Below are 17,509 nucleotides of genomic sequence, written 5' to 3' on the forward strand. Positions count from 1 at the left end.
ATTGTGTATTTATTAGTTTAAATTGTTAAATAATTTGTCATTTAAAAAAAAGAATAATTACGATTATTTTAAGTAGTTTAAAATCGATAAATAAAGAAAAGAATGTGGAAAAAGTGAAAAGATAAATAAATAAATAAAACACCTAATGAGCCAAAAGTATCCCACGTGATTTATCAGTGACGCTGTTTGGGGCCCAGAGATTTGGTAGTGCTTGTGTTTACAGCACTGTAACATTAATATGCAGTGGCCTATGGAATAATATGACTTTGACTTCTCCTTAGAAACCTTAAATGCGTTTTAAGTAATACATCTATAGTAAAGTGCACTTTAGGCTCTAAATATGCTCTTTATAAATTAATCACTTATTGGAAATTCTCTAAGAGGCTTTTTTTTTCATCCAATTGCATATTTGAGCGATTTGACTTTCAAACCTGCCTCGTTTAATTGTATTTATTCTATGTGATGGTCCAGTGTCTAGCCTCTCACGTGCAATCTGTGCTGCACGCGCAGGCCTCACCGCGCGACCACTCGACTCGCCGCTTTCTACTATTTTCCAAACACAGTCGATACATCGATGCTTCCGGTCGATATTTGCCATTTAAAACAAACAGTCCTGATTAGATCTTCGACAAGGTGTAAATACCAATCGGGCGAACCGCGACGCGCACCTCGAAAAACACTTTACACGAGGCAGGACGAGGTTTCCTCCACTTTATTGGCCCGGTCCCGCGCCCCCACCTCCCTCCCTCCATCACGTGATAAGTGTGGCTTGTATCTTACCTGAAACGACACAGTTTACAAAACCAAAAGACATTATTTTTTTGTATAGCCTTGTCTGCGGTGTGGAGGCCTACACTCTCGGTGTGGCCAAAGACAGCAGTGATGAATGTGAGTCTGCAGCAACAGATGTCCATACACAATTCTTGGGGTTGAATGTGAGTTTACTCAAGAATTGCGTTTGGACAATCAGCCGCTAAAAGACTCTTTATCCTCTGCCAAGATTATTTTTCTTATAAATAGAAGAAGAAATGAAGCATTTGATTATTTAAATCACAAGTGTGCAGGGGCAGTTATTGTATAGGCCCGTGGCTGCACCTGCTACTGCTGCCTAAATGATGCCCTTTGACAGTATTGGCTGCGTCTTGACACTGAAAGCTGTTTTCTTTCCCTCTTTTTTTCACTGGGAGTTGCAGTACTGTGCATTATTTTTGACAGCCTCGATGCTCAGCATTGCCTCGGCCTCTCTTGAAAGAAATCTCACTGTGCATTCCCAACACAGCTGTTTCAGCAGAAAACTAAACCTTAATACATTTTTTTTGCAATGAAAAACACTGCTGGAGCACATTCCCCTCTTTAAAACGATGATCCCCTTCTGTTCCATCCTTTTTTTCTCTTTTTGCAGTTGTTTGATTATGCTAAGGAGGCATTGTTGCAGCCACATTCACTTTGTGACTTATCTATTGCTGTTTGAAAACATCCTATTCCCTACTTCGTCTCACAGCTGCTGGGATCTCTCCGTGCCTTTACACTGGTTGCTATAGTTGTAAAGTTAACCCCAAGTCCGTCCGGATCTCTGGGCCCTTAAGATGGCTGAATGACCGTTGCACGTTTAAGTAAAAAAAAAAAAAAAAAAAAATGTCATCTCCTTCAGTTCACCAGAGGATCTCACTTTGAAAGTGGCTTAAAGAGAGCAGCGAAGAATCAAAGTGACTTCATTTCATTTGAAAGTCCGATGTGAGAACGCCAAAGGGGGGGAAGAAAAACGCCATTTCTGCACCTGAGTACTGTCATCGATTTAAGGAAAGACTGTTCAGTTCTGGTGCCTCAAGATGCACAATGGCTTTCCGCGGTTATAAAAAAAAAAAAAAAAATCCCCCTCCTATTTGAAGAAAGGCACTTGGAGCGTTAATGTGGTTCTCTTTTATAGCTGGTGATGAAACCGAACCTTTTGCATAAAAATAGGAAACCCCTTAGTCCCCGTTGGTGCGTCCTTGGTTCAGTTCCCACGACGTGCGTTCTCTCGGATCTCTGCTCCGTCCAAATGTCCCCCAGTGAGCAGCGTTGGATGGTGACAAAACCCCCCCCCCAAAAAAAAGAAAAAAAAAAGAGAAGAGGGAGGCTGAGGACCAGGAGAGCAGCGGGCTTCGTTCACTCCGGTCAGACGCTCCTCCCTTCCTTCCATCCTTCCTTTACGGGTCTCTCGGACCGACTGACTGGCTGGTGTCTCTCTGCCCTCCTGGCTTTTTCTCTCCGCGGCTCCGACAATGAAAAGGCTGCGGCCGCGACGCGACGCGCAGAGAGGAGTGGAGAAGGTCCTCGCTTGGTACTGAATTTGAATAACACCACGGGGTGATAAATGTCCATTGTACTGCTTAAGTAATGAATCTCTGCTGTCCTCTGTGTCACACACACACACACACACACACGCGCGCGCGCACACACGCCAGCAGCTGCGATGAGGGACCAGCAGCCCCTCTTAAAGACACAACAGCCCTATTTTCTCCCCAAAAAAGAGATTACAATCCCGACACTGTTTACTCTCTGACCGCACTGCATGACGTTTAGTGTTTGTCTTGTGCCCCCCTCTCTTGTGTGAGCAAACTAGTGCAACGCCGTAACCAGGCACTTAGACATAAAGCGGTGCCTTCAGCGCCATGTGCAGCCATTCTGCTGCAGAAAAAAAGGGGGCCAGCTATAGCCTGATACTGTAGTGAGGGCCCCGTGTGGCAAAGTGTTGTGACAGAAAGCGAGAGGATTAATATGATGCTTATGTGACAGACGGTTGAAGCGGCTGCAGGATCTGTATTTATAGCCTATACCACACGGTTCATAGTCAATACAAATATGTATTGCGTTTAAGTTTAGCGTTGCTTTGCACACATTAACTCCTATTATGTTGCTCCTTTATTTTCTTTTAAAACGCCAAGGTTACATCTTTGGGCCCTCAGGCACACCTGGTTCCAACGTGAACACTGACTAATGAGATCAGTTTAATTATTATATTTTATTTATTTTTTTACAAGCATTAAAACAGAAGAGCACAGTTAATGATCCTTTTGGAGCGTTTGTATGTTTGTTACGCCCAGATAATTGCACCTTAAGCACGCTGGGAAAGAGATGCTCATGTGTTTAAAAGGGGTTTTTTTTGCGTAAATGCCCCAACATGTGAGTAGAATTCAAGAGGTGAGGAGTGTGTGTTGCTTGTGTCTCTCTGAGTCGAGCCCATCCTCATGTCGTGCATATCAGCAGTTTTGAATGCTGCGTTTGCTCTGCAGCTTTTTGATGCTTACAAACGCCACCTCCTCTCTCTCACTCTCTCTCTCTCTGTCTCTCTCCCTCTCTCTAACTCTAATAAATCATCCTGTCTGATCCCGCCCCAGGCGCAGGGGATCCTCCTCTTTAAAGCTCAATCCGTTTTTCTCCCCTTTTCATCCTTCTGAAGAAGCCGAGTTAACCTCTGCTGATCCACAGGGCCAGAGCCCCTCTCAGCCCCGGCCTGCCTCTCATTCATTCAGCCAGTCACTCATTCATTGCTCTTTTTTTTTTTTTTTTTTTGGAGCGGTGAAAAGCAAACCCCTCCATCTCCACTTCCCTCTCTCCCTTTCTTTGCCTTTTCATGCCCGGACTGTTCCAGAGGCGGGAAACCCAGTAAGAAGTCAAGAGGGTCCCCTTTTACTCTCACCTTGACTCGCCTCACTCATTGTACTCGGGGTTATGGATCTGAACAGTTTCAACACTCTGGATTTATACTGTGCAGCACCACGGTGTAAAGATGCATTTTTTACTTTGTAAGCGCATTGAACATGTACTGTTAGCATCACAGAGACATCTGCAACGGTTGCTTGTTATTTGCATCTAAAAAAAAAGTCACCTGCATGGCAAAAACCTCAACAAGTGCCGATGATATGTGGGATCAATTGCAGTACTTCCTTTTTTTTTTTTTGGTGTTGTTTGTGGCTGAGAAACATCTTTAAACCTGCAAATTAGAATGATTGAAAACAACTTAAGGCTAAATAGCAGCACAAAAAAAACATTTGAAACCCTGTGGACTATCTTCAGTCGTTGAATTAAGGCCTTTTAGCTCGGTAGTTTTCATGTTGGCTGTTAGTCTTGGTGGTGTATAGTAGGGGTGTGAGTGTGTACACACAGAAACAGTAGGGGAGCGCTGCACTCATCGCAGGGGCCACTGTGCTTCCCTCCATTCACAAATCAATGTTTAACCCGCTGGCTAAAAGGCCTGGCAGGGGAGAGGGAGGCCCAGGCGGCGGGGTGGGCTATGAAACCATCCCGTCGAGAGATGGAGAGGCGAGCGGAGACAAAGGGAACAGGGGAATCCTTAAAATAAACCTCCTCTGGTGAAGGCATCTCCTCCCTGCTGCTAGGGCACGGCTATAGAGGATGGAGAGCAGAGGAGCGAGGTTAGAGGGAGAGGCGACGCTGTGGCAGGGAATGTCATTGAATTTATAGCGGGAAGCATGTTTGGGCAAGATGGTGTCAAATGGACCAAGAGGTCAATTTGGGAGGAGAGCTTCCGAACTCGGTGGACAAACCGACCGTCCGTACATCCTGCTGGAACACTGTCCTGAAAAGGTCGTCACGGGAGCAGCACGACGCTGTTTTCATCCAGCAGCCATGATAAGAGCAGTACTTGTTCATCTGTACTGGCAGCTCGCAATAGTTAGTGTTGAAAATGTCATAGATAGGCAGGAAATATGATGCACACCTAGGGGCATTGAAGGAGACAGACAGCAAATGCAGGAAACCAATTATAGAGAGGCATAGAAATCTTAAGGCCACGACACGCAGAGAGAGACAGACTTGGCTTTCATTACACATTCATTCGGAGTCCTCATATGAACACGCACTTTTGCTTTTTTTTGCATTTACTTCCCGCCAAGCTGCGATGTTGCTCGTAGGCGAAATGTTTTATGAGTTTAGGCGGAAGGAGACAAATCTCATACCACCAGTTATTTCACAATCCATTCGAGCTTCACACACAAGAATTTGACCTCGGGACCAGGCTGGACCTCTGAAAACACACCGCATAAATGTGAGTGAGAAGGAACCATCACGTTTTTTTCCTCGGTGTGAGAAAAGTTGACTCATCAGAGATTACTAGCACTTTGTAACACTGATGAAAGGATCGTGATGGATTGTAAAATGATGAATCACCAAGTGGCATAATAGTCGAGATTACAAGATTAAACGGAAATTCTCATAGAAAAGCGCAAGCGAGTGCGTCCTGCTTCTCTCTACTCCGACCAGTGCACACCCCTGCTTACACACACACACACACACACACACACACACACACACACTCCTTCCCCCCAAGCATGCCACTGCCTAAATATCCCCCAGAATTCTTTGACAGTGGCTGCTCTGTTGCTTGGCAACGAGGCGACGGACAGCGTCATCCAGGGAGCAGCAGAGAAGATGAGAAGCAGAGAAGTCTACACTAATCTCACCATTACTTTGTAGAGATCACAGGGCTCGAGGGTGCTCACAAATATCCTGTAATTTGTCATTGTGTGTCAGGACTAAAAGACACAAAACTGAACCCGCCTCGTGCAAGGTTTGAAAATTCTTTGAGTTTTTAGAAGTAACAAAAAAAAAAAAAAGGCTTGAATTCCTGAATCCTGCCCCGGCAACCGGAATCTCTGAATTGACCCCAAACTGTAGCAGCTTAAAGGTAGAAGAAGAACGTCCAAGCATCTCATTATCCATCAAAACCTCTATTCACTTTACACTGTAAGGCTTGTGGTCATCATCATCTCCTGCGAAATGAATTCACTGGTAATTTATTTGATAATAAAAAATTAATGCACTTTTAAAAAAGAAAATCGCATAAAAAAAAGTATATACGTTTTGTTGACGATCTGTTTCATATTCATGAGAGCAGATAACTGACCTCTTAATCTCATTATTTCAGGCATCGCCAGAGCATTCAGTCTGAGCATCAGTTTCTTTGTGCTGACTAAGTGGTGTGGTGTAAAGGCTGGAGTGGACGTGCACAGGTCATTTTTTTACTGAAGCAATTCTGTTTAAGTGCTTCAGTCACCTGGGGTAAAAAAAAAACAAAAAAAACCACTGCCGGCCCACTGGCCTGGCAGTCAATTTATCTATACTGCTGCCTCTTCACACTGTCTATCTGAACCAGAGACATGATGCTATAAGGTTGAGTATTTGTGATTGCAAACACACACAAACGCACTGGCTAGTCGATACTTAAACATGCAAAAACATTGTCACAGAAACCGTTTTTACCTCAGCTGAAAAAGAAAATTTGTGTAATAAAAAACACAAATAAAATCACAGATATTTTTTCTAAATATGGACTGGATGTGCGAAAAAAGAAAGAGGAAAAAAATACATTTTTGGTTCATAAAATCACTTTTTAAAGTGTTATTAACTCAAGCAGTCAGAATATTCTATGCCAACAGAAAGCAAATAACTGCATCTAGTGCTGAAAAGATGAATGGATTGGTTGATTGACAGAAAAATGAATTGATAACAATGCTGCCAATTGATTGTTTAAGTCATTTATGAAGAAAACAAAATCACTCTCTAGTTCCGGCTCATCTGCTGCTTTTCTCTGTTTTAAATCCTTGTAAATGGAACACCACTGGGATATCGTGATGCTATAGATTATTCGAAAAACAATAATCAAAATCACGATTTGTCTCAGTCACTATAGATCTTTCACACTGACACGCAGAGACACGAATCACTGATACAGTGGCTCACTCGGACATGAGTTCAGATGAAACGCATGACTCCTTAAATCGTGGGACCCCCTCACACTCACTGCGATACGGAGGCTGACATGGGAGGAGGGGAGCAGACAGAGCGGGGCTGCTGAGTAAGAGGGTATGTGCCACGGCTCAGACCCTGAGTGACAGGTATTGACCCGCCCAGCCAAAAGACGTCTCTGTGGGAACGCTATTGATTATTGCCACGGCAATAAAGGTCCCGGAAGCTTGTGAGAATGTCACGACTCTCTGCTGTCCCAACACACAAAGACAGAAGCACTTTCACTCTGACACATCCGAACCTGCAGCCACTCATTCTCTCACGCCAACTAAAGCATCACGCCTGGCGAAAAGACAGATTGGTGGCACAGGGAATCCTGCATGTAGCTTCATAAAACCTGTTCGCCCACTTACCTTCAGTGGCATCGTGGAGACGGCTTCGTTTTTTTATATTTTGCTTGAACATTGAGGTGTTCGTCCTTTACATTTCTGCTGCTGCTCCAGTACAATGGAGGAATTTCCTATGCGGTGATCCAAGCTGTAAAACATTACAGTGTGAAAAAATAAATCAGCCGCAACTTGTCTTTTCCAGAATCAGCATCTCTCCTCTTTTGACTTTTCTAAATGTCAGTTGTCAGTGCCAAAAATGTAATTCTATACCTGTGAAGGAGGAAATGTCAGAATATATATAAGATATCGCAGGGTTTGATATTTCTAAACCTGCACAAATAAAACTAAAACTCTCTACATGGCTTTGACAAGTAAGAAAATACGTCTTTTTTCCTCATTTTGAGTCAACCAAACATTTAAGCCTCAATTACTGAAGTTTATTCATTTTTTCTCCCCCTCCACCCCAGTCTCTTTCCTGCAATCTGGTCAAAACAATAACGATTTCCCCTTTCTCCCTCTCCCTCTGTCTTTAATTCACACACCCCCCACACACAAACGCCATCTCCACCCTTGACCTCGCAGTGAAAAGTTAGTGCACCCGAGGTTGAACTCTCCCAGATCTGCCTCCGCCGCCAACGCTGGGAAAATGCCCCTGACATACGTATATGTGTGCATGCGTTTGTATGCGAGTGTGGCAACACTTGGGGTGTCATGAATAGGAGGGATTTGACCCTCAACCCCTCTGACCTGTCCACACAAACGGCCCCTTTAACCCAACTCCGCTATTGTCAGCCATGACTGCCTTCGTTTATTCAGGGAGCTCGCCAAAGGCGTCAAAATTCATTATATACCACTTTGCTTATTATTTTCCACCCACATTTTATGTCTTTATGCCTCTCCTCGTTTCTTCAACGCTCTTTCCATCATGCTCGTTCCCTTTATCCCGCTCCCATCACTCCTCTTTTTTTTTTTTTTACCCCTTTTCACAGTCAGCCTCATCCTCTGATCTTGAATTTTCACTCGAAGTGCTGAGCAGATTGAGCATTACTACTAAATTATTTGTATCCTCAAATTTACTACTCAGTTCTCAGCTAAAGTGTACCAATGCAACACTCCCGGTCGTGCCTCATCTTAAGTGTCACCACAACTTTTGGGGAAATTACCCTTTTTTCATCGTTATTTATTTGAAATGAGTATTCGTATTATCCCCCAAGCTGCTCCAATATGTATTTTTCATTCTTAGAAAAGTGTTTTCTTGCATGCAAAAGCTTATGTATGTATGATTGTGGACTGCAGATGATAGATTTGTTTCTATGCTACAGATTGTGACTTTAGTGATACATGTGTGTAATCTATCTCATTCAAGGTTCCGTTTATTTTAGCATTTACTTTAGAGGGATGTTAAATCCATTTTGACGTTCTCTACAAACTACAAGGATGATTCTAACTTGCTGGATGTAACCTGTGATGGACTGGGTTTGCGTTTTTCTATATTTCTTTTGAAAAACGGTCCCACAGTTGTCAAAAGCGTTTCTTAAAATGGGCCCCAGGGGCCTCCAGGAGGTCGCTGAGGTGATTCAAGGTGGTCCACTGCAGCAAAAGCTGGAGTGATCACTTGTGTACAGAAGATGCGAGCCCTTATAGCAGGTATGATCTCATCAGGAGGAGACTATTAAATAAGAGAAGTAGTTGACCCTTGGACTGACAAATATCAATGGCTATTCATTTAAGTGAGTAATGGAAGCTATATCCACAGTCTTATTCCCATCAATTTCCGCTCGGCATTTTCCTTTTGCTTTGTAACGGTTGGCCTTGTTCCATCAGTAAGTGACCCAACACCAGACTCTCTGTGCCTCACATGTAACTGAAATAAATGTACTTATAAATGTACTTATTAATTATTATTAATAATAATAATAATAATTCTGTAACTAATTTAAACTGCTATGCACTGTTGAGTGCATTAACCTGCAACACTGCATGACGCTTTGTAAAGTGATCAAGTTGCAAAGATACTAGTAATTATTGTTGCCAAATAAAAGTGTGAAAATACTCGCGTTAAGTACATTTACCCCCATATATGTACTTATGTGCTGTAGCTGAGAAAATGTTCTAAGTTACACTCCACCATAAATCAAAGAAAAACATGAGATCTGACCTCAGAGTACTGACCTCCTTTTGGATCAAACCCTCCCTCTGCTGGCGAATCACTGAAACTGCAGTCAGAATAAACCACCAGAAACAACCGTTCACAGATGTGCATTTCAGCCTGAAGCTTTTGATATAAATGGACCTGCAGTCTAAACGTGCATACATTATTCATGTGTTGATTCACAGATTCTGTTAACATGGAGGGAAAAGCTGCAGTGTTGTTGGCTCAAAGTAACTGTATATGATGACTATCACGTGGCACGTGACCCAGGTTTCAAATACCAAACGGATGTGGAGGTTTGGATGTGAACTGCTCGGCAACATATTTTGTCAATAAGAGACTTCGGAAAAGCTACAATGTGGCCAAATCACGCCTCCGTCTCTGGCCTCACACGTCTCCGGCGCTACAGACCTAAAGCGGAAGTTGTAATGCAAACTCTCTCTGGCTGCGTTTCGATCTGTTCTCGGAAAAAAACGAGCCAGCCAGCTTGTACACTGAGTAAGGGGTGGGTTGAACATTTGGGAAAACCCTTCTCTCTCGGTTTTTTTCCCCCCTTTTCTTGGACTGCTGACGCGTCCACCGGCTACGTGCTGTGCTGGAGCCCCGCTAGCAGCAGCTCGCCACCATGTTACTGCACTTTCTGCTTCTAGGGGGCTTAGTTTCCCACGCGGAGTGTTACTTTTCCGAGGAGAAGTATCCGGATGAGTCGAAGATGCAGCCGCCTACGGTGGTGGTGGCGATCATAGCCAGGAACACGGCTCACTCCCTGCCCTACTACCTCGGAGCCCTGGAGAGACTCGACTACCCCAAAGACCGCATCACTGTGTGGTGGGTTCTCCTTGCATGCGCTGCCGGGCCCGTTTGTTGGGGGGGGGCTCTGTCTTTTATCCGACTATAGCAGCCGTTCAAAAGGTCAATGGCATTTAAATGAGTTGCTGAAAGCAGCAGCAGCAGCAGCGTCCCACCCCTCCCCTCATCCCCTCGGAGCCTCTCACTCCACCGCATTCAGCTCCCACTGTGGACCGCATGACTTTTCCTTTTCCGTAGAGTTGGTTGGGACTGATGTGTTTTTTCTTAGCACCCATAATACTAATTATTAAACAGCACAAACTTCTCTAAGGGTTTTATTTTAGCGCTATACGACTCTGTGGGGAACTTAGTGTAGTTTATGTGTCATAAAGTTAACTGATCTCATTTCAAATCTGCTTGTAACTTTTTTTTTTGGATGAAAGTGGATCTAATAAGAAAATTCTGTTGCCAGTAAAAAATACAGCTGTGTGACAATAAAATTCCAGTTGTTACACTAATTATGTGATGTATAAGTCCTTCTAAATAAAAAAAACTGTTGAGAAATTGTTTATTGATGACATAACAAGACAAATAATCCAGTTTATCCAGCAGATTACCTGGCAGTCAAAACCTCACCTCAGTGATGCGAGAAAGAGAGAAGTTCTGCTAATTCATTTACATTCAGGCCTAAAACGGCCTGCTTTACCAGGCATCTTCAAGCTTTCTCAGAAGTTTCATGAAGTAAAACAGATCCAAAGCGTATTTGATATCGTTACGCAACGACATCATGAAACACTGAATCAAGAATGTGGTTAAACATGTAAGAGAATAAGAAAATCGCTACTCAGTCACCGAGATGAGTCGAGGATGTATTTGTATGTCTTAAAGATGTGTTGGAATAAATTCCCCCTCCATTAAACCAGCGTTTGAAGCTTGTTCAGATTTAAACCCCCCCATGTCTCTCTCTCTCTTGGCGTTCCTCAGGGCAGCCACGGACCACAATGCAGACAACACTACAGCCATATTGAAAGAGTGGCTTACCGTCATGCAGAAGTTCTACCATTACGTTGAGTGGAGACCAATGGACCAGCCCACGTGAGTCCAGACGTATGAATGTATCCCAGCATCCCCGTCCTGATCCCGCAGGTCGTGTGTAGATCGTCTCTCTTCGTCCGATGCGCCGTGCATGTTTACGAACCCACCTTTTTTTTTTTTGTTGATTGCCTCCCAAGTCTGTAGTGCACCTATTAGTCATAGTGGATCCACGCTGTTGCCTCAAGACAACACTCCTTTTCACTTTGCATAATGAGGTATGATGCAGCACGCCTCTGCTTGTCCGTACGCCTCGGCTGCGAGGACGTCCATCCGAGCTGAAGAGGCAATTAGTGGGAATGATTTCTGCGTGTCACTTCTGCATTCTGACTGCAAACCTGCTCACTGCCATTGAGCTCTATTAAGCCGTGTATAGACAGTGTTCACTATATAGAAACTACTCAGCCTCATTTAATTAGAGCTAAATCATGAGATGTGACAAAAATGTCAAATCAGTACAACAATTTCCTGATTATTTCTCTCTGTCTTAGGTCCTATGCAGGAGAGTCCGGTCCTAAGCATTGGCCCAATAGCAGATATGAGTATGTGATGAAGCTGAAGCAGGCCGCACTCAACTTCGCCAGGAAACGCTGGGCCGATTACATCCTGGTACATAATCAGATGATCCTTTTGTGACAAGCGCTCCTCCCCTTGATTTATCCCAGGAGATTTTCCTTTCCCCCTCTCTGCTGCTGTTATTTCATCCAAGAAATAGACTGTTCCAGAGACGTGACACTAACAGTCTCCCTTCCCTCGCATATCCGTCTGTGTCTCCGTTTCAGTACGCCGACTCGGACAACATCCTCACCAACCCGGACACCCTCAACCTGATGATAGCGGAGAACAAGTCGGCCATCGCTCCCATGCTGGACTCTCAGGGAGCGTACTCCAACTACTGGTGCGGGATCACTCCACAGGTGAGTGTGGGACAGACCCATCATCTGCTGAAGGGAACACACGGGGAAGACTGATTGTACATGCCAAATCCATCTGTCTCAGGGATATTATCGGCGAACAGCGGAGTACTTCCCCACCCGTCACCGCCATCGCCTGGGCTGCTTCCCCGTGCCCATGATCCACTCCACCATGCTGCTGGATTTAAGGAAGGAAGGCATGAAGAAGCTGGCCTTCTACCCTCCTCACAAGGATTACTCGTGGCCGTACGACGACATCATCGTGTTCGCCTTCTCCTGCCGGGCCGCAGGTCGGTCAGCGCTCGTTTAAATATAAGATGTCACGTAATGAATGTTAATGAATTCACATATGGATCCGCTCCTCTTTTGACGCAGCGGTGCAGATGTACCTGTGTAACAAGGAGCGCTACGGCTACCTGAACGTCCCGGCCAAACCTCAACACACCTTGGAGGACGATCGCCTCAACTTTGTCCACCTCCAGCTGGAGTCCATGAGTAAGGGCAGATTGTAATCGCTATTAATATTAATAAAGGAAAAAAAAACTGATGCACAGACAAATATCTAAACTGTGAAAGGATTTTCTTCTCTCAAACAGTTGACGGTCCTCCGATGCACACCTCCAAATACGTCCATGTGTCCCCCAAACAGAGAGACCTTATGGGCTTTGATGAGGTAAGAGACACCTTGTTGTCTCTCTGGTAGAAGTAACCATGTTTTAGGGACACCATCATTTCTGATCTGTTAATATACTGTTCAACTTGTAAGTCTATCATTGTAACGAGGCACATTGTTGGGCTAAAGTAGTACATACTCTGGTTCCTGAATGGTATTAATCAAAATGCTGGAGTTATGCCTGTTTGTGTCTCGCCTGTCTTGACATCTGCTTTTAATTACATTTTTCAACTCACACAATGAAAATACTGAGAGCGTGAAGGAACGTTTGTTCTTTTTTAGGCTGTTTTTATCATTTAGAGTTGGCGTGAAGCACGGTGTAACTGAACAATGAAAACGCTGAAGAAACTGCAGACTTATAGAAGACAAGAGTTACATTTCCGTGATGACATAAACAGTTTGTCCTCCTCCCGTCCAGATATATCTGATCAATCTGCGACGGCGGCTCGACCGTCAAAGGCGGATGTTGTTCTCTCTGAATGAGCTGGAGATCGACGTGAAGGTGGTGGACGCTGTGGATGGAAAGTGAGTGAACTCTCGGGGACGGACTGACTGGAGTGCCAGCTGGCTTAGATTTCTAGATTTGTAGAACGAGACAAATCAGTACAGAAATATAATGTTGAATCGGTGGTTTGGTGTAATTGATGGTAGTGGTTTCCCAGATAATATCCCCATATTTCATAAACATTCTGAATGATGTTAATCGGAGAATATCCTCTTTATTATGGCCATTCAAACATCTGTTTACGGTTGTTTACGCTTTCTCCAGAGATGTTTCAGCTCATGGTTAATTTTGAGAAAAAGCTGAATGAAGACATTTATGAATAAAAAATGAGGATGTTTTTATTATATCCTATACTCTTTGTGTGTGTGTGTGTGTGTGTGTGTGTGTGTGTGTGTGTGTGTGTGTGTGTGTGTGTGTGTGTGTGTGTGTGTGTGTGTGTGTGTGTGTGTGTGTGTGTGTGTGTGTGTGTGTGTGTGTGTGTGCACAGTGCACTGAACAGCAGTGACATTAAGGTCCTGGGTGTTGACCTGCTGCCAGGCTACTATGACCCGTTCTCTGGACGCACCCTCACCAAAGGAGAGGTGGGCTGCTTCCTCAGCCACTACTTCATCTGGAAGGAGGTGAGTAGACACACACGTTATACACACATGGACGTCCCGTTAGAGTCTCACCCCTCTGTTCTCCATCAATTGAGTTTTAAATACTGTACCATCTCCTGGTCATCGTGAAACCAGTGTTTTGTCGCCTCTCCTCCCCAGATGGTGGACTTGCAGATGGACAAGGCGCTGGTCTTGGAGGACGACGTTCGTTTTCAGGCCAACTTCAAACGACGGGTCCTCAGACTGATGGAGGAGGTGGAGCAGACGGAGCTGGACTGGGACCTCATGTAAGATGGTGGACGTATTTTTATTCAGGCAGGAATGAGTAATGGAGGAATGAGGACAGAGGTCAGAGGAAAAGTTTTTAACTGAAATGATTAAACTTCAGACACACAAGGAGATCACCATTTTGGTTGTTGTGACTTTAAGTTAGACACACATGCAGAACAAATGCTGCAGAAAAGACGACGCTTCCAAAATGATTCCCAACACATGTGGCAACGAAGAACAGCAGCATTGCAGCAGATTTCAGCTCTCAGATGTTTCGGACATCACCTCATTTCTTCTTCTCTCTTGTTGTTGTTGTTGTTGTTGTTTTCGTTGCTACAGATACTTTGGCAGGAAGCAGGTGAATCCTGCGAAGGAGGAGGCGGTGGAGAACGTTCACAACCTGGTGAAGGCCGACTACTCGTACTGGACTCTGTCCTACGCCATCTCCCTGCAGGGAGCCCAGAAGCTGCTCAACGCTGAGCCGCTGTCCAAGATGCTTCCCGTCGATGAATTCCTCCCCATCATGTATGACAAACATCCCAAGTACGTACCGCGCTTTTCTTCTTTTGATCTTGATTTGGTGGAATTGTGATGGTTTCGTATCAATCATTTTTCCATTCAGTGATGATAAAACTTGTTTTTCGGCATTTTACTACCTCCTTCTGCTGCCAAACCCATACACATAAAACTTTCCTCATACTTGCTGCAAACATTCTTCCCTATAGTTACCTAAACTTGTATACATGCTATATATTTTTAGCCTTGTTTTTGTTAGTTAGTAGAATTACACTGGAATCTGAGGTTTATTTAGAAAAAGGTTTTGGCCATAATCTCTATTCTTGTGAGTTTAATATGTACTGCTTGTCAAACTGAATGAGAAAACCACATTTCAGTGTAGGTCTTAAATCTTCCTGAACATTTTTCCCTTAATGGAGTGCAGGTTCCATGGCAGCATGTCTTTTCGATGTGGATTGGCCACAGTGTGGTTGCCAGATATGCTTGAACAGCTAGAGGGGATTCAGATGTGTCTGTCGCAGACTTGTGCTCAGTTTTTTGTAAAAAAAAAAAATAATAGTTTTGAGTTTCCTCTTTGACAGCTATTGGATTGATTGCCATAAACTTCGATTCATGCTCCCCTTTAGTATGAAATAATTTCGATGACCTCTTAACCTTTTAATTAGCGCCGTCACAATGTGAGTTTGTTCCATACTTGCCATGATAATGCCATTGTTTTGGTGACACGCTAGCGTGCATATATTAGCTCCACTGTGCCTGAATACAGCCTTTACAGAGCTGCTGGTCGTGACTCTACTTTCATTTATTATATTCATGTTGACTTCATAGCTGGTCCAACCAAGTTTGTCTTAAAACTGCAACAACAAATATGTCCTCCCACAAGTCCAAATATGTTCACCTCTCTTCTTTCTGTCCTCCTCCTCCTCCTGGTTCAATACAAAGACATTGAAGGTGCATTTATTGTGTTATCTTTCAAAAAACACTTCATCCCGATGCAACACTGACCCCGTTTCTAACCCTAATCTCCGAAATCAGCCCCAACCGAACGATTTTGTTTTTCCTCGTCGTCCCACAGCTATGATCTAGCAGACAAACGGAGACACACACACGAGGCTGTAAGAGATGAAATGCACCTTGTGCTGGAGGGCCTGCGAACCAGAAGGCTTGGCAGAGTCTGTGTGCTCCATCATGTGTGGAAAACTGGCTTATAGCCAACCCACTTTCTCTATTCTCTCTCTCTCTCACCTCTGTGATTCTAATTCGATATGCTTGACTAGTCCGCTAAGAATGAACAACGACCGCACACCACACACCGGTCCTGCTGTCGCCTTTCACGCCAAGAGTGAACTGAAATGTCTTTGAAAACCAGCCTCCGTCTCAATCGCTTGTCAAATTGGTGCAAATAAATCACAAATATTGCCGGATTGTAAGGTAATGTGTGATGTGGTTTCCCCACACAGTTATTAGGATTTAAATACGTCTTAAAAGTCTCAAATCAAGTCAGTTATCTTTGTCCCTGTGCTCTCTCTGCAGCGAGGACTACAAGTCCCATTTCCCCAACAGACACTTGCAAGCCTTCAGCACACGCCCCCTCCTGGTTCAGCCCTGCCACTACGCCGGTGATCCCCAGTGGGTGAGCGACACGGAGACGTCGACTCTGTGGGACGACGACAACGTGCGCACCGATTGGAGGGGTTCCCACAAGACCCTGAAGGGGGCCGCGCCGCCGGCCGACGTGCTGTCAGCCGCCTACAAGGATGAACTTTAGCGCCGAGCAGAGTCCGGTTGTCCTGCGGGTCAAAAGGCCACGAGGTCAGAGAGACAGATGCTGAGGAGAGAGAGTGTTCCCAGACTTTATTTTTGGTCCACTCAGTGTCGCACCACAGACGTGCTCCGCGTCATTTAAACTGGACTTTTCAAAGCAAGATATGCTTTTGGGAGGGAAACGATATGAGGGACTGTTTGTAAATGTTAAACAACGGGTGTTTTAATACTTTTTCCATTCCACCCTTTTTAGACTTTTTATTTTGTGTCCTTTTTATTGAGACATTTTTAATATTGAGAGAGTTCATACAGTTTCAGCGGTTCTGTTTGAATGTATGCTTGTGGTCTCTTGCGTGCTTGAGATGGTTGCATGTTTGTACTTCTAATTACACCGCTTTTAAAAGGACACAGAAGAATTGGCTTTCCAAGAACTTGTTATGTGAATCTGTCGAGCGCCGACTGAGGAGCTGCACCGTTCACAACTCCTGGCAAGTCTGGAAAAGTCTGATCATGTTATTGATTGATTTTTTCCCCCTAAATCTAACCTTTTGTCTGCACAAGGTTGCAGACAAATTATGACAGATTAAATTATGATGATTAAATTACACTAAACATGAATTATATTCATCTGCCTTCATAAGCATTTGTCATGGTCTGATTTCATATACTCACCTTTTTTTTTATCTCTTTCTGTTATTATGAGTGTTGCTTTTCCTTCATGTCTTAATTTATTTATCAAGTCATACTTGATTTGGTTGATGGATGAGTAACGGTATATGATAAGGTATTTCTGACAAAAGCCTCTCTGTGTGTCTTTGAGCAATACATTTGTATGCAGATATTATGAAATAGGATTTTATGACAACTTTTCAAACTTGATGAATGATATGAAAATAATGAGAATATTTTTTTCATTGTCTGATTGCGGTTGTTTTGTATGAGTTAATAAACAAAGTATGGTAATCTTTAAAACAAACTGACAATAATTCACCACAAGAGGGTGCCGTTTTTCCATTTAGTTGACTTGGAGAAGTTGTCCAAAAATGGAAACAAAAACAAGGGATGATTACTTTTATTGTTTCATAACGGTGGTAAT

The 17,509-nt window shown here is 43.9% G+C and overlaps 1 protein-coding gene across 1 annotated transcript; it reads left to right on the top strand.

The window, feature by feature from the left end:
• Positions 1–9,771: 9,771 nt before the first annotated feature.
• Positions 9,772–17,388, top strand: cercam (cerebral endothelial cell adhesion molecule). The gene is made up of 12 exons (XM_084034639.1): positions 9,772–10,119; positions 11,065–11,175; positions 11,664–11,781; positions 11,955–12,089; positions 12,172–12,376; positions 12,462–12,581; positions 12,683–12,759; positions 13,178–13,284; positions 13,752–13,884; positions 14,023–14,150; positions 14,473–14,676; positions 16,183–17,388. Exons 1-12 carry the CDS (start codon positions 9,917–9,919, stop codon positions 16,415–16,417), a joined length of 1,776 nt encoding a protein of 591 aa, XP_083890765.1. The 5' UTR covers positions 9,772–9,916; the 3' UTR covers positions 16,418–17,388.
• The last annotated feature ends 121 nt before the right edge of the window (positions 17,389–17,509 follow it).

This window comes from Eutrigla gurnardus (genome assembly GCF_963514095.1).
Source record: "Eutrigla gurnardus genome assembly, chromosome: 19".
NCBI classification, from domain to species: domain Eukaryota; kingdom Metazoa; phylum Chordata; class Actinopteri; order Perciformes; family Triglidae; genus Eutrigla; species Eutrigla gurnardus.

Coding starts and splice junctions, on each gene's coding strand:
- cercam (XM_084034639.1), top strand. CDS start 9,917: ATGTTACTGCACTTTCTGCTTCTAGGGGGCTTAGTTTCCCACGCGGAG. Junction 11,176..11,663: donor AGACCAATGGACCAGCCCAC/GTGAGTCCAGAC, acceptor TCTCTGTCTTAG/GTCCTATGCAGGAGAGTCCG. Junction 13,885..14,022: donor ACTACTTCATCTGGAAGGAG/GTGAGTAGACAC, acceptor TCTCCTCCCCAG/ATGGTGGACTTGCAGATGGA.